This window comes from Pelmatolapia mariae, linkage group LG6, assembly GCF_036321145.2.
Source record: "Pelmatolapia mariae isolate MD_Pm_ZW linkage group LG6, Pm_UMD_F_2, whole genome shotgun sequence".
Classification (NCBI taxonomy): domain Eukaryota; kingdom Metazoa; phylum Chordata; class Actinopteri; order Cichliformes; family Cichlidae; genus Pelmatolapia; species Pelmatolapia mariae.
Window position 1 is genome coordinate 17,405,185 of NC_086232.1, and position 26,972 is coordinate 17,432,156.

At 39.6% G+C, this 26,972-nt stretch overlaps 1 protein-coding gene across 6 annotated transcripts in view; it reads left to right on the plus strand.

Annotated features, from left to right (window-relative positions):
* prom1b (prominin 1 b) overlaps positions 1-26,972 on the plus strand; it is a 31,958-nt gene extending 4,986 nt beyond the window's left edge. Inside the window, exons 2-30 of one of the 6 annotated variants that reach the window (XR_010094052.1) lie at positions 9,133-9,194; positions 9,964-9,990; positions 10,087-10,292; positions 12,538-12,658; positions 12,754-12,817; positions 12,917-13,006; positions 13,354-13,377; positions 13,605-13,822; positions 13,915-13,989; positions 14,084-14,147; positions 14,345-14,353; positions 14,469-14,628; positions 14,866-15,018; positions 15,391-15,514; positions 15,628-15,731; positions 15,870-15,954; positions 16,047-16,193; positions 16,551-16,622; positions 17,268-17,360; positions 18,074-18,091; positions 18,284-18,337; positions 18,442-18,522; positions 19,257-19,325; positions 19,554-19,643; positions 22,681-22,796; positions 22,959-23,326; positions 23,472-23,570; positions 24,648-24,682; positions 24,768-26,972. Coding sequence is in view for 1 of the 6 variants with exons in the window: in XM_063476044.1 (XP_063332114.1) it covers positions 9,133-9,194; positions 9,964-9,990; positions 10,087-10,292; positions 12,538-12,658; positions 12,754-12,817; positions 12,917-13,006; positions 13,354-13,377; positions 13,605-13,822; positions 13,915-13,989; positions 14,084-14,147; positions 14,345-14,353; positions 14,469-14,628; positions 14,866-15,018; positions 15,391-15,514; positions 15,628-15,731; positions 15,870-15,954; positions 16,047-16,193; positions 16,551-16,622; positions 17,268-17,360; positions 18,074-18,091; positions 18,284-18,337; positions 18,442-18,522; positions 19,257-19,325; positions 19,554-19,643; positions 22,681-22,796; positions 24,648-24,669 (2,348 nt within the window). In the remaining 5 variants the exon portion in view is untranslated. Of the gene's footprint in view, positions 1-9,132; positions 9,195-9,963; positions 9,991-10,086; positions 10,293-12,537; positions 12,659-12,753; positions 12,818-12,916; positions 13,007-13,353; positions 13,378-13,604; positions 13,823-13,914; positions 13,990-14,083; positions 14,148-14,344; positions 14,354-14,468; positions 14,629-14,865; positions 15,019-15,390; positions 15,515-15,627; positions 15,732-15,869; positions 15,955-16,046; positions 16,194-16,550; positions 16,623-17,267; positions 17,361-18,073; positions 18,092-18,283; positions 18,338-18,441; positions 18,523-19,256; positions 19,326-19,553; positions 19,644-22,680; positions 22,797-22,958; positions 23,571-24,647; positions 24,683-24,767 lie in introns of all 6 variants that reach the window. The other 5 variants (XR_010094051.1, XR_010094054.1, XR_010094053.1 and 2 more) reach the window with 5 other exon arrangements.

The window sequence follows — 26,972 nt, forward strand, 5'->3', positions numbered from 1 at the left end:
GTCGTTCGGACTGGAGAAGTGTAGTCGGATGGTAACAAAGAGAGGGAAGGTAGTCAGAACTGAGGGGATTGAACTACCAGAAGGCAACATTGCAGACATAGAGGACAGTTACAAGTACCTGGGGATCCCGCAGGCAAATGGGAACCATGAAGAGGCCGCTCGGAAAGCTGCAACCACCAAGTACCTGCAGAGGGTCAGGCAAGTCCTGAGGAGTCAGCTGAACGGTAAGAACAAGATCCGGGCCATCAACACCTACGCCCTGCCCGTGATCAGGTACCCTGCTGGGGTAATAGGCTGGCCAAAGGAGGAGATAGAAGCCACTGACATAAAGACAAGAAAGCTCTTGACCATGCATGGAGGGTTTCACCCCAAGTCCAGCACCCTGAGGCTGTACGCTAAGCGGAAGGAAGGAGGCCGGGGACTGGTGAGTGTCAGCACCACAGTCCAGGATGAGACAAGAAACATCCATGAATACATCACGAAGATGGCCCCAACTGACAGCGTGCTCAGTGAATACCTCAGGCAGCAGAAACCCAGGAAAGAGGAGGAAGGCGAGGAACCATCATGGAAGGACAGGCCCCTGCACGGTATGTACCACCGGCAGATAGAGGAGGTGGCTGATATCCAGAAATCCTACCAGTGGCTGGACAAAGCTGGACTGAAAGACAGCACAGAGGCACTAATCATAGCAGCACAAGAACAAGCTCTGAGTACAAGATCCATAGAGGCTATGGATCAGGCAAGACCCCAGGTGCAGGCTGTGTAAAGATGCCCCAGAGACAATCCAGCACATAACAGCAGGGTGCAAGATGCTAGCAGGCAAGGCATACATGGAACGCCATAACCAAGTGGCCGGCATAGTGTACAAGAACATCTGTGCCGAGTATAACCTGGAAGTCCCGAGGTCAAAATGGGAGATGCCACCAAGGGTGATGGAGAATGACCGAGCTAAGATCCTGTGGGACTTCCAGATACAGACGGACAAAATGGTGGTGGCTAACCAACCGGACATAGTGGTGGTAGACAAACAGAAGAAGACGGCTGTAGTGATCAATGTAGCGGTTCCGAATGACAGCAATATCAGGAAGAAGGAACACGAGAAGCTGGAGAAATACCAAGGGCTCAGAGAAGAGCTCGAGAGAATGTGGAGGGTGAAGGTAACGGTGGTCCCCGTGGTAATCGGAGCACTAGGTGCGGTGACTCCCAAGCTAGGCGAGTGGCTCCAGCAGATCCCGGGAACAACATCGGAGATCTCTGTCCAGAAGAGCGCAGTCCTGGGAACAGCTAAGATACTGCGCAGGACCCTCAAGCTCCCAGGCCTCTGGTAGAGGACCCGAGCTTGAAGGATAAAACCGCCCGCAGGGGCAGAATGGGTGTTTTATATATATATATATGTATGTGTGTGTGTGTTTTGTTTATCTGCTTCTAAAGCTTCCACTTTCAAGCTTACAGTAGGGGAAAAATTATTGAACACGTAAATATATTTCTAAAGGAAATTCTGACAAGATGTCTGTAACAACCCATCCAGCCCACACATGCAATGAAATCAAAACATAGATGTCCATAAATTATGTGTAATAATGAAAAATGACAGAGAACAAGACATGGAAAGTCATGACACCAGCTGAAATTTGTCAGTACTTACATAAATGATATTGATTGGCCACTTAATATCACCTGGTTCAATCCTATCTGAAGACCCATAAAAAGCTGTCTCATTACTAAGGTATCATACAAGAAATGTGTCATTATGGGTAAAACTAATGAGGTCTCCCAGTGAGCACTGTTGGGGCCGTAATCAGGAAGTGAAAAGAACATAATTTCACTATAAAATTGCCATGACCAGCTACTCCCTGCAAGATTTGGGACAGAAGAGTGAAAACAAATATCAGAAGAGTTGTCTATGAGCCAAGGACCACTTGTGGAAAAAAGACCTGGAATCAGCAGGTACAATTGTTTCAAGGAAAGCAATAAGTAATGCACTTAACTGCCATGGCCTGTATGCACACTCACCACGCAATACTCCATTGGCAAAGAAAAGGCATGCTGAAGCATGTATGCAGAACAACATTTAGACAAGCCTGTAAAATACTGGGAGAGTATAGTCTGGTCAGATTAGGCTACGATTAATATCACTGGAGGCCATAATACACAATGTTTAGAGGTCAAAAGGCAGTGCATATCACCCCAGAAACAACAACCAACAGTGAAGTTTGGAGGTGGGAGTATCACAGTGTATGGCCGTTTTCCAGCCTATGGCACTAGCACACTTCATCTAATTGAAAGAAGGATGAATGGAAAAATGTGATGAGACATTCTTGATAAAAATCTGCTTCCTTCTACCAGGATGATGAAGATGAAATGACATTTCAGGACATTTGAAAGGACATTTCAGGAAGCAATGATCACAAACACAGCCATGAAACTCACAGCTGGTTTCAGAGGAAGAAAACAAAGCTACTAGAATGACCCAGCCAATCTATAGAAACAAGTAAAACTCAGAGTTCATAGAAAGGGTCCACGAAATCCTTCAGGATTTGAGGACTGGTTGTAGGGAAGAACTGGCTAGAATCACAACCCAGCAATGCATGCGGCTAGTTTCTCCATACAGGGAGCATTGTGAAGCTGTGATCACCAACAGAGGGTTTAGTACGAAGTATTAAATACATTTCAGTAAACACTTTTTCTGTGTCGTTTCTCATTATTACATGTAACTCAATTTATAGACATCTATAGCTTGATTTCCTTGCATGTGTGGATTGGATGGGTTGTTACTGACATTAGGTGATCATTTCATGTCAATATCACCTTTAGAAATATATTTACTTAGAAATTTACTGATGTGTTCAATAATTTTACCCACTGTAAATGCTTTACACATCCTGATCCTCTGAGGTAGTGACCAGTGCATGTGTTTGTTTCTGGTGGTTGCAAAACAGTCAAGCAAAGCTGCTATAATCCCTAAATCAAGAGAAGGTTCAATAAAATACATATTTTTAAGCCTCCACAAAATATTTTCTCATAAGAAACGATAATTGAATAATTGCATCTTCCTTTATCCTTAAAAAAACATATTAACTGATGTCATGATATGCAGCTAACCTTGATATTTATACCTAAAAATGTGAAAAATTATAATATGGTTATATTAATTGTAATATAATATGTAATATAATATGTAATATGTAATAAATAATCCAGTAGTGTTGTTTGAATTCCAGAATCCCTTCCATCTTCCTTCACTGAAATTTTGAATGATATTAGTTTTTACAAATCAAAATAGAGACAAAATATAAAAGAACTTTAAAATACATTTTCATTGAAACATTGATTTTTTTTTTTTTTTTACATTTCCAAGGACTTGAGAGATACTGATAGCTTTACTCCCATGTGGGTTAGTTGAGAGTAGTCTCATTTTTGGTATTATCGATCCTTACATTCAGATAAATTGCTTTTAACATAAGTTATGAACCAGGCTAATTTCATTAGCCTTTTGTATAATTTTTTTCATGTACTAATAGAAGGAAGTAATAAAAATAATGTGCTGAGAGGCTGAAAAAGTTTGTCCTAGACAAAATAAAGTCCTAATAAACATAAAAATTTATGTTCATCTGAGAAACGTGTTTTTCACATACTTGGATGTGTCATGACGTTAAAGTTGAAGTAATACATGTACGGTGTGTAGTGTTTTGTGGTCTTTCCACATGCAAACACCTTTTATGTTTGCAAAGCTACATTTAAAGACTGTAGCACATCTGCTGTGTGGTCAAAAGAAACACCACATGTGATCTGAGTTTAAAGTTATTTGAAAAAATGAATTATTAGTAGTAGTATCTGTAAAGCTTATACGTTTAATTTTTTAAAATAAAAATACTGGCAAGTATTTCCCTATATTTTTCCAAAGTGAGAATTGCCAGGAAAGCAAGGGGTGGGAATCAGTCTGGATGCATCGTGATACAACAGCAATGGGACTGAAAAAACTGAATTCAAAGAGTAAGAGGTGTGGTAAACATTGTATAACTAACTGTATAACAACTGAAAAGAAAAGAAATCTCTTAAAATGCCAAAAGTATTTTTCAACTGTGTGGGGTAATCAGTCTGTTCACTGAGTGAGACAGCTGAATTAATTTGATTTATTGGCAATCTGATTCACTGATTCACTTCCCCCTGCTGTCTGCTTGTTCTTCGCCACCGTTCAGAGCAGTTGACAACTTTTTGAGTAAGTTTGCATTGTTCCATGGAGTCCTGCACTAAACTCTATGTGACAGTGTTTTCTGTTGTGCTGCAGTGCATGCTTATGTGCTCAGCTTAGATGCGGTCATCGTTAGTTGTTGCAGAGGTGGCAGGTTTGTGTTCGGCTGCAGTGTTAAAGATGAGATTTGTCAGGTCTGTCAGAACATTGAAAATTAATCAGTAAAGAGTTAATCAGTGTAATGTGGCACAGTTATCAGACTGTGTCCAAATCCCCATAAATCCCCTCACTTTGTAAATTTCATTTATTTTTGGCGATTCCAGCAGAACTGTTTGCATATGAGTGTTAGCAGAGAATAAAACATGTGTGCTTAGGTTCAGCGGGGTATCAGCATTTCCTGACACTGGGTTTCCTCTGGGACTCACTCATCCCTTTTTCCACTAACAGTGAAGAAGCATTTTGGGCTCTTTCACTGAGTGTGGAGGCAGCGTCTTATCCCTCTGATACACACAGGCTGGATTAGAGGATTAGCATCCACAGGCTAATGCTAACACTGTCCTGCTACCACTGCTGCAGATGGCATTGTCACACACACACACACTCGCAACTTTGGGTAAATACATGCACAGGCGTGTGCACACACAAATACCGAAAGTGGGTCATAGTCCTGGTGTTTGTCTGCTTGCCTTAATTACTGTGATTGGTTGTGGGAATGTTTACCAAGCGTCTTAAATTAGATCACTCTGAAGAGGAACTCGCACATTTTGGAGAATGAAATGATTTAAAATCCTGCATTTTAGCATCTGAGACTGTAGACACATTTTCTGCAGTTTTTGTTCGCCTCTTTATGTATATTAACAAAAATAATTATTTCCAAGCACCGTGTTTGTGAATATTAGCTGATGTTCTTATCTTTGAATGTTTGGGCAGCTGGATATCGACAGCTATTTAAATAGATTAGCTTTGTTTTTAACTTTCTTTTAAGGCCATCCATTTTCTTGACTTCTCATCTAATTCTGTAACACAAGAAGCAACCTTTAGAACAAGCCTTTTGCAGGGCTAGCATACACACAGAGACTGACAACCATTAATGTGATGATTCACACCTATGGCCAGTTTATAATCACCAATGCAAGTCTTTGATCTGTGGGAGGAAACCAGCTTTTATTCATAATTTCACTTGATAATTGAATTCATTAAGGAAATGTTGAGTAATACATTTGAAATTCAAATTCTTTGTCTTCATTTCTCATCTCTTCAAATGTGAATCTGAAACAGGTCTGAGTGTGTTGTACAAAAGCATAAAAAGACATGGCACATAATCCTCTTAGTAGTTTTGCTGTAGCAAACAGTTGGCTCTGACTTCCTTTAGTGTCTCATGCTGACATGAAGTACAGCGCTTAATGGATTGTGTAACACTCATTAAAACCCATCATTTATTGCAAGTAGCAAAAGTTCTCTGTTTTTGGAAGATCTTATATCACGATAGCGACACCTTTTCCATTGCAACCCAGGCACCGATGCACTTATATGCAGTAAATGAGCGCTTTTGAATTTCAAGGACTCAAAAGGAAAAGAAGTTGAATCAAGTAAGCGTCTGTCTATATGTTAGCTCTTGGTAGCTGCTAATATTGGAAGCAGCTGTTCCTAAAGTGGGGGTTGGTCAGGATGAAGGAGTCGGATGATAAATCTTGGAGGAAAAGACAAGAAAACATGGTTGGGACTGATTACATTTCTTATTGCAGATTTCCACTGTAGTCGTCTTATTCACCAAAGCAAAAGTATATAATACTAACAAGCGCTTGACGAGCTTGGATTGCTTTAGATGGCTAAATTTAAAAACCCTCTGATCAAAAATAAAAAACTTTCATACATAATGGTGAACGTGAGTCTATTATTTTGTTAACTGCAACACAAAGGCAAACACTTATGAATAGAAACTGACTAATATAGTCATTAAGTGTATGATTCATGCATGCAAATGTCTCCTAAAAGCATCAGAGGTGGTGTTTGCGTTGCATAAGGTTTTGCCCACACCTTCCAGTAATCTCTCAGAGCAGGTCAGTGTAGACGATTGTGTTTACCTACATTTACAGATTACAGTAAGATGGTTGTAAATTCTGATTTGTAGATCAGATTAGCTAACTAGACGGTTTATTTTTAGATTTTTATTTTTATTATAATTTATTTTTGATCTTACCTGTGTCTTTCTTGCAGTTCTCATGCACAACTGCCTTTAGTGTAAGAAAAACACTCAGGCCAGGCTGGGATTTATTGAAATGTCTTTAATTAAAAACAAAATATTCACTAACTACACTAAAACCAATCAAAAGCTTCTCACACCAGACACTAAAAGCAAGAAAATGGTAATTTTTCTATTTATATTTGGTCATTTTAAAAAAAAAAGAAAAAAAGAGTTGTTTTCCTCTGGGACTACTGAGGTTGTATGAGATCATGTTGGGCAGTGGTCTGTTCATCCTTTTAGGTATAAGTCTGATGCTTGTTTATCCCTTCTCTTCCTTTCATTTCCCGTAGGTAGCTCCTATACTGGGTCACTGAACTAAGCTGTGTAAGCTTAACTGCCCTCAGTGGCTAATGCTAACTAAGTAGCTGAGCAACAGCAGGTGGCACTGACCCTACTGTGAGGTGCTCATATGCTGCATCTGCAGAGTTAACCAGTAAAGATGTCTTCACACTATGTGACAGGCCGGTCAGTGTTAGCAGCATTTTCACAGAGATTAGAGAAACAGAAATGCGAGTCCCCTCCCACCACGAGCAGAAACACAGTATTGGGTACTGAGAGGATTATCTGTGTGGTTACAAAAGAAAAGCACACATCACTGTTACTTTTGTTTGACTGAGCAGAAATGTTCAGGAAGTCTGAAAATGCAAGAAGAAAAAGACAGTTTGTTGCCAGTCAACAAAAATAAATGCATAAAAAAAAATTAATTTAAACACAAAAAACAAAGTGTTCTGTTCAGTAATCTGGAAGATCTGTTCCTTTGTTTTGATAGTACTCAATACAAGATCTAGGATAAGGTAGCTAATTGATTTGTTGATTCATAATTAACTCTGTCAAAAATTTCCAGCACGAAATGTTAAACATTCTCTGATTTGGATGGATTTGCTGCTTTTTTGTGTGTGTGTAATTCTCCATGTAATTTAAAGAAACCGCCTCAGACTCACAAAAGTAATTTTCTGACATGTGATCAATTAAATCTGCTATGAAAACAGACATTACTGCACACTTTCCACGGGAAAGAAAGAGAAATTAAATGTTTGGTAAGCTTGGTACAAACAGAAGGTTAAAAACCATGTAGACACTGTGAAGTGCACTTTATCACCTCACCTGATGATCAGCAGGTGTGCAAGCAGAAGCTGGAACCAGAATCTGTGTGTGTGCGTGTGTGAGAGAGAGACATCTATTTGCTAAACTGGTCTCCATCTGCTTGTTGTGTGCAGTGGCACATGACACGGTACTAATCTGCCAACATTATGTTGACCTTATTATAGTTTTCTTTAAAAAAAATGCTTTTTGTTAACTAAAATAAAAACTAGATTTTTCTGGTAAAAATGGCAAACAGTGTTGTGCACTAACAACAAAGTAAAAAGAATGTAGTGGAAATGCTCTCGCTTTTAGTTTCAGCCCACCCGGCACAAGGACTGATTTTTAGTCCGATTTTTTTAATCACTTAATGAGTCTTCACCCAAATTATGCTCAAGATCGTATTTTTGTTGTTTCCTAGGAGCTTTTCACCATTTTCACAAGAACCACTCCTCCTCCTAGAGTACTGGTCAGATTTTAGTGAAACAAGATATGACTGTTTACAGGACTCCTTCACTTCTCAGTAGATTTTAATTCTCATTAGTTTGTGCAATACTAGAAAAACATAACTTTCCTTCTGTACTTCACATGCCTGGGAGTTGTACTGGATCATGAGCTACTATGTGATTGAAATGTATCAGCACAGCATGCCGAACAAGACCCGGATGCAAATGTCTACCGAGATTTGAGATCTCTAGACGACTGAGAGTCAGCTGCTTTAATAAAGTGTTGTTTTGTATTGTACTCTGTATGTCTTATAGGTTGCCCATGACAATCACCTGTCATATTAGAATAATTAAAGACTAAACCCTACACTGAAAAGAATACAAACTAAACCCACTCTGGAGACTGTCTGGAAACAAAAACTTTAAATAGAAATAAAAACTAATAAGAAAATGCAAAACTATAATAATGCTGTTTGAGTGTTTGAGTTAAATAATGTGTGTAAATGACATCTGTATCTTTTTGAAGTGAGACCAGAAAAAAGAAATTATGAACTACTTATTTAATGTGAGAAATCTGACAAACAAACGCTGTAAAGTCATTTAATTGTACAACTTCAAATAACCTCTGCTGAGTTTTCAAATACAGTATTTTGATGTGAGTGTGTTGGAACGCTTGGATGTGATTGTATCTATAAGTGGCACAGATATCCTGCTTTTAATGCTGTCAAATAGGCATACATGTAATATGTATGTGTGAGCTTGTGTCCATAGAAGCGTATCGTAATCATCTTTTACATGCTGAGTAACACTGCTGTGAGTCACAGTGCAGGTAGGCTTAGCGCTGGCTGACCTATATACAGTAAACACACAGACAGCTGGACTGAACTGAAGTCACTGGTGACAAACTACACAATTCAAACAGCTCTCGTTAAAAACACTGAAACACGGTCTCAGTGCCGTCCTCTCCTCGGAAATTAAAAAACGATCCCACGTAATCCGCGTTGTCTGCTTGTGAGCACATAAATGGATTTTTTTTACCCTCTCCAACTTTGCTTGTCATTACGTACCTGCCTGTAAATCACTGCCACACAGCATCTACACTGTGCGGCAGTTTTTCTGTATGTAAGCACTCGTCTGTATGTGTGTGCTATTTTTTTTTTTTTTTGCAGATCTCATTGTCAAAGTCATTCAGCAAAACATGGGTGGAATCAAAATAGAGGAATGGAGAAAGGTATGTTAAGTGTTAAAATTACTGGCAAATGGCAATGGACTGGTTCTTATATAGTGCTTTTCTATTCTACTTGAATACTGAGAGCACTTTATAAAACGTGCCTCATTCATACAAGCACCTGTTTTTTACACTGAAGTGCTTTATAACTTTCCCATGATGAATGCATCAGGGTTCAGTATCTTGCCCAAGGATGCTGAGGTATGCAGACAAGAGCAGCCTGGGATCCAACCACCAACCTTCCAATTAATAGATGACCTTCTCTACCTCCCGAGCTGCAGCCACCCCAATTACCCTCCACAGAACCCCCACATGCTCCTCTGATACAGTAACATATTTTGAATGGATGTTAGACCATTGAGTTTCAAAATTGTGTACTTGCAGGTGTTTTGCAATTGTATTGGGGGCACACTGCTCACAAATAAGCTGAACATATTACTAGTAGATGACACGTCACTGTGAAGTATGTTTTTAAATTTAAATCTTTATACTTAGACTAAACAATTGACCAGTGTATGACAAAAACATGTTTTGTGTCTCACTTTAAAGTTTATAAGTTTTATATGTTTGGATAATTTTAATGAAATTTAAATATCACTTCACAGCAAGAACCACAAAGTGACTGTCACATCATGCAAGACTTTATTCATTTAGAAATGAAGATTCTCCTTTTTTAATCCCTCTGTTGTCACATTGACCTGGTTTGCATGTCTTCTTTTTGTTCATGCTTGTGTGATTTCTGCACACCTCCACATCTGGTTTGGTGCTCCAGCCAGAAAACGTCGTCTTGTTGCTGCAGGTAAACTCCTCTCAACACAGCTTTCACTGCGTATCTCTGTAAAAAGTAAAGGGCAGAGAGCAGATTGATAACTGGGTGAATGCTCTCCTCCCGCAGTGGATCCAGTACGAGTCCGGATTTCTCATATGTGCAACCTTCGGCATCGTGTTTGTGGTCCTTATCCCCGTCATAGCTATGTGCTTCTGCATGTGTCGATGCTGTGATAACTGTGGAGGGGAGATGCATCAGAGACAGAGGAAAAACGCAGACTGTCACAGAGGTTTCTATACCGCCTCGCTGATTGCTACAACCATCTTCATCATGTGAGTCGTCATTCCTCTTCTTCACAGTTTTTATCATTATCAGTCTGCTATACTCCAAAATGAGGATGATTTTAATGACACTGGTTCTCCTCTACTCTGATTTCTGTATCGTGAAGTACCTGTATGGTTTCACCTTCTGCGGTGATTTGTTATTTATGCATATTTTTCTCACATCAAGACATTTTGATGATTAAAAATTATCACAGTAACCAGAATAAACACAAAATGCAGATTTTAAATGATTCTTTCACTTTTTAAGGGAAAAAGCTATCCAAATCTACCTGGCTCTATGCGAAAAAATCATTGCCCCCTTTGCTAAATCATGAATTAACTCTAATTAATCACATTGGAGTATAATTTCATTAGTCATGTCCAGCTATGATTATTGCCAGACCTGCTGAATCATGAAATCATTTAAACACTTGTTTAAAGCACCTGTTTTTGATACGACTGTGTAAACATTAGACAATTTTAATTTTATTGTTGTAATTTTAATATGTTTGTCAGAAACAGGTCTCTTTTGTAAATGAGACCTTGAGTCTCAATGGGACTACCTGCATAAATAGAGGTTAAATAAAAATAAACAGAATCTGTCTGACAAAGTGAAGTAGACTAAAAAATCTGAAAAAGCAACACATCATACCATGATCTAAAGAAACTCAAAAACAGCTGAAAAACAAAGTCATTGACATATGCCAGTCAATGAACAGATGGAAACTGCATCTACAAGCCTGATTGCTCATTACTGCTTTTGTTATTTGTTGAAGTTCAGGGTCTGGTTGCTGGGCTGAGGTCAGCATTCAGTCAGCTTTATAGCGTCACTCTGGGTTCTTGGCTAGCTTAGCATTAGCATGCTGTCTGTGCAGATGCTTGCAAGGAACCGAAGTTGTGTTGGCAGCATAATGCGGTTTTTTTCTGACCTGAATGCAGTTTTCACTTTACCATCGTGCTCTTGTCCTTTTGTGTAGTAAAACTAAATGTAATGCCCATATCCAGGCTGTAGACCGTACCACTGTCTTCCATCTCCGGCACACAAACTGAAATTAGCTGATTGAACTGCAGCTGAAACCGATAAACGGTATTGATAGGCAAACAGACTAACAATTCCAAAGAATTTGACTACTGAGAACCGGTTCTTGTACAGAACTGGTTCTCGATTCCCATCCCTACCAGCAAGCTCACCTCTGAATGGCTCAAAAATCATATAAGAGGCCATTCATGCTTGAAAACCCTCAGATGTGACCAAATCAAAACAATTAAATAAAGGAGGGTGGGCCAAATTCCTCCACAGTGATGTGAAAGACCCATTACCATTTATCACAAACACTTGATTGCAGCTCTTGCTGCCAAAGGTGCCACAACTCAGTTATTAGGCTTAGGGGTCAAATTACATGGTGCCAGGTAGGTTTGGACAAGTTATCTATGTTTTCTCAAATAGATTACAACCTACAAGCTAAAAGACTATCAGGTGTCATGCCAGACTATTAGCTAAAATTAGTTACGAGTTAAAATCGTGAACAAAAATGCTCCTGAAAGCAGTCTGACCAAAAAGTTAACAATCCTTGTAATAATGAAGAGATCTCAGCAGGTCAATGTTGGAGCCACAGATTTACATGTATAATTTTTCACATATGTAAAAGTGCTTGCCTTTATGTGGGTAAAAAAAACCTCCAATAACTTTATTTGCTCATATGCAGAGAGCATGCGGAGTACCTGCTATGTGGAAGAGGCAAGCCCACTGAAATTTGATTTAAATGTGGAGGACAGTTATGTGTTACCGATATTACTTGGCTGACCATAAGAGGCCTTGCCATCTGAATGAGTCCTTTCACAGGACAAATGTGCATGCTCACATCCAAAGCACAATATAACCAGTTGGTTGCTTTTGTTGATTTGTTTTTTTTACTGTTTCTACATTGTTTTTGTTTGTTACAGAAAGTGTGAAAAATCACTACTGTAAAACTAATAAGGTGTTTTTGCAGTGAATCAAAGTGAATTCTAACCACATAATCCTAATGCTTAGCTTCACTTTGCATGTTTAGCTTGTACACTCAGCAGTACACTCATCTGATATGATCAGTTTTTCTTACATCACTTACTGTGGAGGGCAGAGTTGAATCTTCAGTGAGCAAGAATTAAAACTCATAATGCAGGAGTCCCCATTATGTAGCTGTGCTGCTCTCTGCTGTTAAAGTGTGGTCACTGCACTGCTCTTCACCTAATCGATCCTGCGTGTGTTTTTCAGTGTGGGAGTTCTCATTGCTCTCGCCGCAAACCACAACATCAGCTCACAGGTCAAAAGCACTCGGCGGCTCATTAACACCAACATGAGAGACCTGAAGACGTTCGCTAACAACACGCCTGCAGTATGTCCTCACAATAACCCTGTTTATTTTTGAAAAAACAAAAGCCAATAATATAATATAACCAATATCTATTAATACTGTGTTTCCTGCTGCAGCAAGTCGATTACCTGACAGCCCAGTACACCACAGCCAAGAACAAAGTCCTGTCAGACCTCGACAGTAAGCTTGACCCTGCATGTTTGCACACGGTGTTTGTCTGATATCTCTCACTTTACATAACTGTGCTGAACTTTCTGACCTTTCTGTGCTTCCTCACAGACATCGGCCCTTTGCTGGGGGGTAGGATCCACATTCAGCTGGAGAAATCAGTGATTCCTTCGCTGGACACCGCCCTGCGTATGGCAGGAGGTAACGTCTCTGTATAAACCTCCCGTTGAGATTACACAACTCGGATGGAGACTCACACACCAGTGTGCAAGTTCTTAAACAAAACTCAGTTGTTCTTTTTAAAAGATGTACTGTAATACACGTGTAATTTTAAATTTTATAGCAAATTTAAGTTTCTAATAAAATCAGGAGTTTTTTAAGTGGTTGTTACAGTTACAGCTAATGACTGCCATTTAAATGCCACAACTTCTCTTGTGGGTTTAATACTAAAGACAGTCTTTAAGGAAAAGTCCTCACCATTTTATTTTCATTTCTTTTTCTTTCTTTTTTCCCCTCTATGATTCTCTCACATTTTCTTTTGTCTAAAGCAAAAGTTGAGAGTGCCATCAAAGGTAAAGTGAGCTGAGTGGGACTCAGTGGTGCAGTGTTCGTGACTGTGTCTGCAAAAGTGTTAGAAGCAGATGGTGATTCTGAACCTTTGTGTTAAGTTGGAAACAGTTTTTTGTTATAGTTTTCCTCTGTGGGTTGTGCCTCTGTGGTCAGTGTAAAAAAAACCCAGCATGCTGTTGTCTCAAGAAAAAATAGTTTCACTGTGTGTCATATTTCTTGTTGTTTGTAGCCATGCGGGAAACCAAAGAGGCCCTGGAGAACGTCAGCTCGTCCTTGGAGGTGCTGCAGGACGGGGTGGGGAAGCTTCAGGCCAGCCTGTCAGGGGAGCGCGCCTCTCTGTCCAACACCCTGTCCGACCCCGCCTGCACGAACGGAGCTGTGTCGCATACCTGTAACACCATCCGCTCCACACTGTCCCAGCTGGGAATCAATGCTGACTTCTCCAAAGTGATAAGAAGCAATATGCCATCTAATACTGGAACATTTTAACCGTGAGAAATATCTCCAGGTTTACTCTGCTTCTTTTTCCTGTCTGTCAGATCCCAGATGTTAATCATGCCTTGGCCAATGTCAATACTGTCCTGAAAACAGATCTCAGCAACATTGTACAAAAGGTTAGTGGCCATCTCCCACTCGTCATCCATGTCCATGCTAAAACTTTTTGTCTCACCTGCCATCTTTCTTTTCTCCTATTCTGTTCATCTACAGGGTTACGCATCCTTTAACGACACACCAAGACTGGTTAAAGAGCAAACAAAAAACATTGTTGCAGGTACGTGTGTGTGTGTGTGTGTGTGTGTGTGTGTGTGTGTGTGTGTGTGTGTGTGTGTGTGTGTGTGTGTGTGTGTGAGAGTGAGAGAGAGAGAGCAAGCTAGAGCTCTGTTTTGTAAATGAGATAAGAGTGAGTATAAAGTGTTTCATGTTCTTCTTTCACCTTTGTCTGCATACTTGTGAATGATGAAACTGCAGCTCTGCCTCGTAAGTTTTTCCCTTCTGTGTCAGACACATTATCTCTTTTTCACTTCACCTTAAAACCCCCAGCCTTCCAGTTTATTTCTGTCTGACTTATTTATTGTTGCAATTGTGTTTGTAGGAGTAAAGGGGATGCTGGATAAGATCGGTGCAGAGATCACTGGCTTCTCCAAGATGTTCCCCGTGGAAGCTTCTCTGGCAAATTTCACCATTTTCCTAAATGAAAGACACAAAGCTATTGAGTCCTATTACCCCCAAATCGATCAGATGGATTTTTACAGGTTTGTGTGTTTCTCTTTAAAAATCTATTAAGAAAATGTGAGGATGTTAAAACGTCATAGATAGAAACAAGACTGTTAAGGTTCAGCTCTAATTATAACACATGGTCCCTCTCACTGCTTTTAAAAAATAAATAAATAAAAAGAACCAAACTAGTTGAACAGCTTGTGAGAAATAATCTCACTCTAGGTTACAATGAATTAGGTTAAAGTGGGTAAACCTCTCTGTCTAACCTTCAGGTGGATCGCCTGTGTGGCGGTGCTCTGCATGGTCGTCTTGGTGCTGGCCTTTAACATCCTCGGCCTGCTGTGTGGTAACTGTGGCTATGACAAGCAAGCTAGCCCGACCACCCGCGGCTGCCTGTCGAACACTGGAGGAAACCTGCTGATGGCGTAGGTTTCCATCACAACGCTCGCTCACCTGAAGGCTCGGGGATCTTTTTTTCAGGGTGGAGTTCAAACTGTAAAAGTGGCTGTGATTCATTTAGCTTACAGTCATATAACAAAGGAAGCATTATAAGCACTGAGTAAAGGCTTACTTTACAAAAAATGAAGACTCACAATAGTGTTCTTCAAATAAGATTAAATTTAACAGTAAATACATGAAATAATTATAGAAAGGTCTCAAGTTCAGAGAGTTTCCTCACATTAATACTGGTTTTGTCAAAAGTGGACCCTTACGGGACTATCTCTTGTGATATATGGTGGGAAATAACAGCTAAAATATTATTTTTGTCTCTCAGAGTCTGTCTTTTACTCTTGCAGTGGTGTTGGCTTCTCGTTTATCTTTGCCTGGGTGCTGATGGCCATCGTTACCACCCTTTTTGTTGTTGGTGGCAACGTGGAAAAGCTGATATGTGAACCTCTGGCTAACAGACAGCTGTTTAAGGTGTTAACTCTCTTTTGTCTTTTATTTTCATTCTACTGGAGATTTTATTATTTTCACCTTTTATCTGAGCCATAAAATGGACAACACTGCTTCCTTAAACTGTGTGTCTGTAGATCATTGATACGCCGTTCCTGGTCCATCCTGAAAAGAGGAACTTCCTTCCTGGGATGCTTTTCCAGAATCCAAATATTGATTTAACTCTAGGCGGCATGTACAGGTAACATTTAAGTTATCACAAAAAAGTACTAAATCCATTTTTCTAGTTGTTTTTGTAAGAAACTCATTACCTGTAGTTAAGCAGAAAACATCACAGCTCTGTGTCTGTGTTTGTGATTATCATGGTTTTGTCTCACAGGGAGTGCTATGACAACAACGGTCTGTATCACGCTCTGCAGTTGGAGACCATGTTCAACATTAACTCCTTCCTCAACAGAACAGTGGTAAGAGCTATGTTACTGTATGTCACCATTACAGGTGCATTGATGGCAGAAGGTGAATGGTAGTTTGACTCTACACGTGTGTTTCACAACAGTACAACAGGGACCTGGCCAAAGTGTTTGATAGTGTGCAGGTGGACCTGCAGGGCATCATGCTGCTGGAGCAGGCTGGCAGAGACAACCTCATCAACTTTGCCAACTCTGGAATTGGACAGATTGACTATCAGGCTTATCTCACTGAGGTGAGCTGTGTGCATGTGTGGTTGTGTTTATGTTGAATGGCACTGATGCACACTGTTTACTTCCTTTATATCTGTGCACAAAAAGCCCTTCACTCCGCTTACATGCGCATACACTCAGTAAAAAGTAATTCCATTATTCTGCTAATTTTATTTTTCTTGTTTAATGTAAAATATTTTAAATACAATCATAACATCTCCCAGTTTTGTTAATATGCATAAATAAAATGCAGTTAATTTTAAACAGTGATTATGCAACTTTAAAAGCTATCCCTAATAAAAATACCCCCACCGACAAACAAACCTTAACTAAAACTATTTATACTAACCATCTTTCATGTGTGAATTCCTGGTTTTTAGGTAAATAAAGGAGTCACTCTAATAGATCTGCTGTCCTTCTGTAGCGACCTGGAGGGTCAAGCTGACCAGCTGGTGAGTCTCTTCATTAATGTCTGCACATGTGTTGTAGACCAGCATCAACGTATTGTATGCATGCACGGTTACAGCCTTTTGTAGAGCAGTGGCAGTCAGAGGTCCCACTATTGCTCTCTTATGGATGCAAAACAGGCCTACATGGTGAAAAACTATTAGCCACACTGTCACAGTTGGTTAAAATTATGAACACTTGAACTGCTGAATTAGTCAGGTTCTCACCACAGACCTAAAGTGAATCTTCACATCTGTCTAAATGATCTGATTAAAAGTGGATTTTTTAATTTCATCTTCATGAAGGATGGCACATCTCTGGCAGTACTTGACTTAATACTTGACAGCAGGAATCTCATATATACTTGTTAGACCAGCAATTCTAAACATATATTCAGACACCCATGTTGAAGGAACTTAGGGTTCATGTTCACGTTGCACACATTTATGCCACGTGTTCGGGTTCTGGAGCTTGTTACACAGGGGGATATTTGCATATGCCCTTGTAGTGAAACTTATAATAAAACAATGACAAAAAATTTGTTCTCAGTTACGTTAAAGACTCAAAATCTATTCTACATTTTCATGGGAACCTAAACAATATACATCTGTAATAACATATTGTATCCTTAAAACTGTGTTTGTTTACAGCCACGTGGTGCTCTGGAGAACGCACTTAGAGGCCATGCCAGCAGCATTAGATCCATTCACAGAGAACAGGTGGTGCCACTGGAGCAAGCAATGGTAATCAACAAACCACAGCACAAATACGAACAACACTATTAACAGTTCAACACTTATTTCTCATAGCTTGGATAAGCAGATAGCTAGAGGTCTTATTTTATATGTTCAGCTACCAAGACGATGAAGATCACCTGTTTATTTTTCTTTAGCAGTGTCCTAGGTGAACAAAGGATTTTGAATTGAGATTTTTTTGTTTCAGGCATCACAACAAAAAATCAAAAAAACTTTTTTTACCCATTTTGGGGTAAAATGAAAATCATATTTTGACCCCATTAATGAAACAAATAGTCAGTTGTTGAGCCAAATGCTGTTTCTGTTACTAAAACATACCCACAGGGTTGAGGAGGTGAAGATAATAGTATTTGAGTTAGTATGAAGCTGTGACTCTCATGTAAAAAACAACAGCACGTATTTCAGCAGCGTCTCACCCCACATAGAAGGAGAACCTGTGAGTTGGCCTAGCACAGGTAAGCTGGTGGCAAGTGGCCTAGGGAGGATTTGCACACCTGCACATACTGAATGAGGCAAACATGTAGCATTACACCTAAGCTTTTTTTTTTTTTACCATTATTTAATGGGGAAATAGTAGTAATTATGCAATCTTAATGAACCGAGGATGTGTTCAGGGACAAAACACATCTACACGGTCTGTTTTTCGCTCTGTTCCTCAGTGCTCCTTCTTTTTGTTCTTTTCTTTCATAATGTGGTGACAGAAATATGTCAGAGCACGGGTAAGCTGCTGTCGATGTGCAGCACTGTGACAGTGATTTCTTTTCTTTTTTTGTGTGTGTTGTCTTAGCAACGTCCTTCATGTTGTGACAGCGGTGGCGTGATGTGATGAATGTGTATCTGTAAATAAGGAGGGAGTTGTACGTGTGTCTGTTTCACCGTGTGACTGCTTGTGCTTTAATCTTCTCACACAGAGTACGCTGCACCAGAGTATCAAACAGCTGCAGAAGACATCCAACGACCTGCCAGTATGCACTAAAACTATTGTTGTAGACCACAGATAGTGTAAACAGTTATTTCCTTAACCGCCTATCCACATTTAGTGAACAAATCTCTTTTTTTTCTCTCTGAGGTCAAAGTCACAAATGTCCTGAGTGCCATTGATGCAGCAGAGTACCTCATCACTCATAATGCCTCCCACGTGGTGAAGCAGGTACATCAATCAGGGCTTCATCATAACATGGTGACATGGAGCGTCAAAAGATAAATGTTGAACACACAGCAAAAAGCTCTTTAATCATGCCACAACAGGCTCAGACTGCAAACTTCCCATGATGCACTGGGCATTTGTGCTCCACTCCTGTCTTCTCTCAGGGGTTTTTACACCAACACTCACGTCATTAAATTGTCCCAGAGTGTGCGTTTTGTCTTTGTGTCCTTATGGTCTCCTTTTTCTCTCTTTTCTTTCCCCTCATCCCCCTCTGATTCTGCTGGAGGTTTCTTCCTGTTAAAAGGGAGCTTTTACTTCCCATTGTTGCCAAGTGCTTGCTCATAGAGAGGTTGTATGATTGTTGCGATATTCCTTCTATTATTGTAGGGTCTTTGCTTTATAATCTTAAGGGCTCTGAGGCGACTGGTGTTGTGATTTTATTCTCTGGTAGCAAATGTGTTGCCTCAGAATAAAGACGACTTGTTTTTCTGTAGCCTATTAGAGTCCCATTGTAAGCAGACTGATTACATTATTATAAATATTTTTTGTGTTTGCAATCCAAGCTTAATTCACTGGCCAAGAACGTCATTATCGTAGTGCTCAAAACAGGTTACATTTTAAAGAAAATTTTATAAAGAGCTAATCTTGATCCAACAGGGAAATGAACTCCAGAGCTTGAAATCTCAATCGTGATCATAGTGAGTACTCCTAAGTGTTTTTAATTTTTTTGGTTGTAGGAAACAAAGGCGTATGTGCAGGGCTTGGTGGGATACTTCAAACAGTACACAGAATGGGTTAAAAGCTCTGTGAGTACTCTGCCATTTTTCTCTGTTGTTTTCTTCAGTGTCTTTGTACAAAATTTGCAGCATAGTAAATCCTTCATCTGCCTCTTCTGATTATCTCAGTCAGTGTTTAATTTAGTTTTAGTGTTTAAGTTTTAGTATGGTTTAAGAACTTCTGATTTAACTTGAAGTTAACGAATAAATGTGGATTCTGAAGAGAGATCAGCCAGCATGTGTGTTTTTATCTTACAGCTAACTGCAGAGGTGGCCCAGTGTAAACCCATCAGCAACATTGTGGACAGTATGGAAATAGTAGGATGCAGCTTCATAATCGACTCAGTGGTAAGATGTGATTATGGTTACCTGTATGTGTGGATGTGTGCTGAGTATTTTCCCAGCTGTTTGCACAGTGCATGTACCTTCATGTACCTGGATGTAAACTAAAAATATATCTGTGGTTTTATGTGAACTGTTTGGGGAGCTCCGAGTTTTAGGAGGAGAACGGTGTGTTCTTAAGTTGTTCACAAACACTGAGATTAAATAAAGCCTGTTTTGTGTCTGGGCCGGGGATTTACACACACACACATGGATTCTTCAGTGTTTTCACTCCTGGCCCTGAGGAGTTATAAAGGTTTATGTTTTTATGCTTGCTGTATATCAAGCATGCGACTTCCTGAGAGTTTAATGAGCCCAAACAGGCCAAAGACTGTGAGCAATATAAACAGGATTTTAATTAATGCACTGCCTGCAGCTACTGTACATTTAGATGTGCTTTGTGTGTGCATGTGTGTGCAGGGTGCACACATTTTTTAGGCTTCTGTTCATGAAATTCAGCTGCAAAAATGTGTGACACTAGCAGTACTACAACAAGTATATTTATTATTAATTCATTGTTCCATGATGTTATTATGTCTTTAAAAGTCACAGTCCTGACATTTCATTCAGTGATGATTACAAATAAAAAGTCCCCTGATTTAAGAGTTGTTGAATATTAACAAGTACCTTAGCTCAAGCATTTACAATTACTCTTTTAGTCTACTTTAAACTTGTACATCAGTACATTTCTGAGGTAAACAAGTTTTTATGGGACTCTCTACAGCCCTAAAAAAATTAAATACACCCTTACTTCTTCAATCTTCTCTTTATATCTGCTTCCTCTTGGTTCTGTACTGAGAAAGCACGGCATTGCTTTCCACTTTTATGCTGATGACTGTCAGATCTATGTCCCTCTAAAGAAAAAAGGCAGATACCTCACACAGCCATTACTCCAGTGTCTCGATGACATTAAGGCTTGGATGTCTGTCAACTTTTTAAAATTCAATGATAAAAAGACAGAGGTGATGGTTTTTGGTAGCCCCACTGAGACCCCCAATGTGTATTTAGATTCCCTGGCCCAGTACGTTAAGCCAACTGTCACAAACCTGGGGGTCAAAGTGGACTGTGATCTGAAGTTTGAAAATCAGATTAAGGCAGTGGTAAAATCTAGCTTCTTTCACCTCAGGCAGCTGGCAAAAATAAAGCCAATTCTTTCACGGCAGCACTTTGAGACAGTGATCCACGCCTTTGTTAGCACTCGGCTGGATTACTGTAATGTACTTTATATTGGGGTCAGCGCATCATATATTACCCAACTACAGAGGGTGCAAAATGCCGCAGCTCGTCTTTTAACTGGCACTCGAAAGTTTGAGCACATTTCCCCTGTTTTAGCTTCACTTCACTGGCTGCCCATTTCTTTTAGGATTCATTTTAAAATTCTTTTATTTGCTTTTAAAGCTCTCCATGGCCTCGCCCCATCTTATCTCTCTGAGCTGCTACAGCCTTATACACCCATCCGCTCTCTCAGGTCAGCTGATCAGTTGCTCCTGAATGTACCCAGGACTGGGCGTAAACTTAGAGGAGATCTTGCTTTTGCTGTAGCAGCTCCAAAACTGTGGAACGAGCTTCCTTTAGAGATTAGACAGGCCACTTCTTTACCTGTTTTTAAATCACTCTTGAAAACCCACCTCTTTACCCTGGCCTTTGACACCACGTGAGATGTTGGTTTTTATTTTAATTTTATTTTAGTTGTTTTTAGGTGATTCGATGCTGTTTTATCTTGTTTTTGTTTTAATATAGGGCTGTTTTAATTTTATGTATTATGTGTTTTATTTATTTATTTTTTCTGTTTTCTGTTATTCTATTGTTTTAACTTATGTTCTGTACAGCACTTTGTTCCTGTGCTGGGTATTTTTAAAGTGCTTTATAAATAAAATTGGATTGGATTGGAATAGGAATTAAGGCCAGATGCTGCTACTCACTGTTAATCACTTGATTCACTGATCATCAGCAAGTCTGAAGATCATTACAAAGGCAGACATTTTGGTAGTTTGTTGGTCTGGATGTTACAGGTGTTGTGTTAACACACATCTGGATATTCACATGTGTGTTAACACAATGCCGCAATCTCTCAGGAATGGATGTCCCAGCAAACTCACACTCAAGTCAAGCTCAGAAGGACTGAAAGTAATCCAAGAGCTACATCTCAGACTCTACAGGCCTCAGTTCATGACATTCCAATTAGAAAAAGGCTGATCATGGAAGCACGATGAGGTTTGCAAAGTAACATCTGAACAAACCACAAGACTTCTGGAACAATGTCCTCTGGACACCCGAGACCAAAGTGAAGTATTAAATGCACAGCACCACATTTGATGAAAACCAAACTCAGCAGCACAAACACCTCATAACTGTGAAGCACGGCGGAGGATGGATGATGAATTGGGTTTGTTTTGGAGCCACGGGAACTGGGCATCTTCCACTTCCACTCCATCTGTCTGACAGATAAAGCTGGACTCAAACTCTGTCTTCTCACACAGAGTCCTGTGTTATTGGGCCAAAGTTCCCAATAAATTCATACAGGAAAAGTATCAAGTTATTGATGCTAAAGATGGTTCTACAACTTAGTTTTTCACAGGATTGTATTGTGTTACAATAATGTTAGAATAATATGAAGCAGGTGGACCATAAATATTCCAGTCATTTATTTATTTTAATTATGCAAAACAAATTTCACCTTCGCCAGCTACAAAATAAAATAGTGGTTTCGTTGTGTTGTTATGTAGAAAAATATTCTAATCTCCACACAATGTCCCACTTAACCTTATTTTTATTCAATTACAATGTTTCAGTCTCTGCAACCTTCGTCAGGTAACGAGAAACAGGTACAGCCATTGTACCAAATATGAGTTCTTATTATACCCACATTAATATCAAGATTTGAAATCTTTTTGACAGTGTTTTAGCACTAAAAGTCTAATCCGGAGAGCTCAGTGTTTAGTCAAAAGCAACAGCAATGAATGAAATCTAATAAGATGTGATTACTGGTACTTTTATTTTCCAGAACACATTCTGGTTTGGTCTCGGTGGCTGCTGCATCCTGCTCATCCCCAGCATCATCTTCTCTGTCAAACTGGCCAAGTATTACAGAAGGATGGACACAGAGGACGTCTTTGAAGAGTGAGTCCAAACCTTCTTCGTTATCCTCCTGGGTTTTTTTTCTGATGTAAATCAAAGCGAAATTCATTAATAATTTTCTTTCCTTTTCTCTGTCCATTATTCCTTTTCATGGATACGGATTCTCCTTGTATTTTCTCCTTGTGTTGTATCCGCTCACTCCAGCTCCTCTTACCCATGGCTTGTTGCACTTTAACATCGATAATTCACGCACTTTCTCATCTTCTCCCACACACTTACTTGCTTTTTGGAACGGGACTGTTCAGCTTCGAATCTCTTGAGTTTTTTCACTCTTTCTTCTGAAATCACAAGCTCGGCATTTTAGCTCTTAACATGGACTTTCCCATCACTGCTCGCGTTTTCTTTCTTTCCGATGCGAGCGCCGCTCTCTGTGGATCACTCCATCCCTGTCACTTTCACAGGAGTCTTCCCCTTTCTCATCTGCCCCTCCCCTCGTTCTTCTCTTGCAGTATGGCTAATACAGGTAATCACGGTGAACAGGTGTGTGATATCCATGGAAACCTTGCCATCAGGTACGAGCCGCGTGGAGCTAAATCTGACTTGCATGCTGGAGTGTTAATTGGTGGAGGGATATTTGGAGTCCTGTCAGCATAAATTTTTATTTACCACATATAAAGATATAAAGAATTCCCTGTGTGTGTGTGTGTGTGCATTCAGCTCTCCCTATTGTGACACTCTGACTCGGTTCCCTCGGGCCTCTGCCCCCCCGAGCTACTCAGTCTGGTGACCCACTGGAACTCTCTCCCTGCTGATGAGGTATTGATGATCATTGATGACTCCACTAACCCTCACAGCTACGCTAACAACCAGCCATCTAAGACCATCCAGCATCCCACCATCACCCCGCTGATTTCACTCTGGCAAAAACATCCTTCTTTTTCCTGTCTTCCCTCTTATCTTCTTCATCCTTCATCCATCACTGCATTCAAACATCAGAGCCCACTGAAATGAAGTTTTCTGTGATGGAGGTAACTGCTTATATCCACATGATGCCACGTGTCAGGCATCCAGATTGTGCCTCAATTAGATAAGTTTTCATCCTTGGATATATGCAGTGTTCAGTCAAAGCTGCACAGGAAGAGAGAAAAATATTTGCTTTTGTGTTTGAAGCGCTGTTGTGTTCTCCAGTTAAAGGAAAATGAGCCTCAACAGGACAAAACAGAAGAAACCTAATGCTACGCTATTTTTCTGAAACATGTTTCTTGTGTTAAGACCAAAAATGAATCAATCTATTATTTGGAAAAAAAAACAAGAAAATAATTTTTTAGATTCCTAAAAGGTCCCTGGTTTAATCCTGGAAGGAGTCACAAATCAAACATGCAGAGCTACGTGCGTTTGTGACTCCTTCTGAATAACAGAGCACCCAAAACTATTTTCAAATACTAAAAAAATGTTGGAAAACTCATGTTTTCCCCACAAGTTGTGAAATAACAGTAAAGGCCCCAAAACACAAGTCCTGGCTTTGAATGTGTGCAGGTGAAAACCACACAGGAAAATAAATTAATAAATATTATTCTGTGTGTAACTCTTACATATTTCAGCTATAGAAATATGAGTATAATTCCTGTATACCTGTGTACATGTTTACCCTCCAATCTTCAAAGATTTGTGGAAGTGATTCCCATTGTGTGGACCACAGGAAATCATTTGCTTTTTATAATCATCTACTATATGGTTTTAAAAAAACCATCATCCTCACCCTGCAACTTATAATAATAGCAATGACAGTAACAGTCACAAGGTGTCGCAACAGCTCCAGATGCTCTTCCTGATGATTTGACTGATGTTCCAGTCATTAACATAAAAACATTACCTTTTCTTTTCCCTCCACAGTGGACAGGAGAACTGGAACTGATCTTCCCTTTGTGGTAAGCGCTCACCTGTATCTCTTCACATATTTCATACCTGACTCTTTGTGCACTTTATTTTTCTAAAAGCTTTCTTCTTTTCCAGGATCACCGGGCTGTTTAGGCTTCCGATTAAGATCTTTTAACACTTCCAAGGACAAAAGGGAAGAACAATCATGAACTCTGGGATGAAGGCGTCTTTCAGTAGTCCTTCAGGCCATTTGACAAAACCACTAATGCCAGCAAAATCCTATGAAGTGTTTTCTCGACCCCTTTACCATTTTATTATGTACACCAACAGCTGCATATTTAGCTGCATAGAGAATCAATTTGTACTTACATGATCAGTTTTAAAGAAGGCAACACAAGTGTACAGTTTTTACACTTTCAAGTCTTTTGAAAGTTTTATATATTTTTTGTTAAACTTTGTTTTATAACATGTAAGTAGGTTTTGTAGTAATAGCTTTCTTTTTCTCTGTGAATATTTGTAATATAGCTTACATAATTTGCATCAAACAGGTTGCACTTAGCAGGTGTTTATTTAAGGAATGGTTTGACAATTTGAAAAAAAAAGTAGCTACTCGCTTTCTTTCAGAGGGTTAGATGAGAAGTTTATGTGAAATTCAAGCAGCTGGAAAGCAAAAAGACGAAGAGAAAAACAAGCTAACACTTGTGTTACATGCACTTCCAAATTGGCAAAAGTAAAAAAGGGAGGAACCACCGACACAGTTCAGCCAATAGGGGAAAAATGCCATTGCTAGGTAACAGAGTTATCATCAGAGTATGGTCACTGATGGCCATGATGTTACTCACACAGTGTAAAACATGGATGTAGCTTCCAGGTATGAAAAGTGAAGTCAACAAAGAAGCTGCATTGTTATTATGAACCACCAGGGGGCAACATCTGTGGCTAAAAACACTGTCTCTGCTGAGTTCATGGGCTCTGTCACTTATTTTGGGTTAATACTGACTAACAAGTTAAGTCCATTTTGTAAATCTTGGTCATGTTATGTTTCAGAAAGAAGGATTATCCAGGATCTGCTCACTGGCTTGCGATTGGTAAGTTGGTAGCCAGTGAGCGTGCAGTTTCAGTCAGACCCGCCCATGTGTCATTTTAAAATACGAATATGGCGACAGAGGCTTCAGGAAGGGAATTCAGAAAGCAGCAGGTGACATCACAGTAGTATGTCCATCTGTGACCCCCCCCCCCCCACACAAAAAAAAAAATGGCAAAACATCGTATAGAGTATAAACGAATTTGTCAATACACTTCGTGCGGTCAGAGGATCCACAGTTTTTAAATATTTGTAAAACTCGGCAGCTAGAAAGACGATGGTGGTCAAATGGTGGATCTTCTTTTCCAGTAAGTGCAAAACTTGCTTTGCTCAGTCTAAATACATCACATTGTGAAAGTTCAGGAACTCTGCAGCCAAGCATGTAGTGTACATGTCATCCTTCATAGAAGTGGATTAGCTGAAATAATACACAAACCGAACAGCTGAACAGATCAGATTTATGAATAAATGTTGAAACAAGGACAAGTAATCCAGCTTTGATTTAGGCTGCAGAAAACTTCATCAAGTAGCTACTCATATATATCACCAGGAAACAAAAGCACACACCTCCTGGTGCTTCAGGTGAAACTGACACAGATCACATCTCTCATGGGAATCTACCAAACAGCTGTGCAGCTGTGTTTTTGACCAAAGAGTTGAATCAGCTAACATTCGGTGAGAGTTTGTGTCTTTTCTAAGCATTTACGTGTCACAGCAGACTTTAGACATGTTTTGAGCTGTTTCCACACTTTATGTCCAAATCTCAGTTAACCTTACAGAGCAGAAGTGCTAATATTCTCAGCTAACTCAAAACAAAAGCAAAAAAGGTATTGAATTATTCATTTAAGCAGCAAAGCGGCAGCTCTGCTCGGCTCAGTACATCCTTGAAACATGAAGACTGCACAGTTTATTACAGTGTTACAAGCTATTAAATACACACGTTTGCTTATTCTATTGAATCAGCCTTTATTTGACTAAATTTAATTAAGTCCCTGTTTATGTTGTTGTTTGTTCATAAAAATTGTATGTAGGCTGTCAACTTGTTTGATCAGCTTCAAAAGTTTGGTAAGCGCTGTTTTAACAGGATTTAAGGAGAGATGACACACAAAATATCATGTTTCACCAGACTGTTAATGAGGGCCTATTGCTTGTGTTGTCAAATAAAATTCCCAGAAGCCTCTGCAATATTAAAGGTCTGAAAAACACAACTGGGCTTGTGGTGAGGATGCAAATCTGTAAATAAAAACTCAAATCCA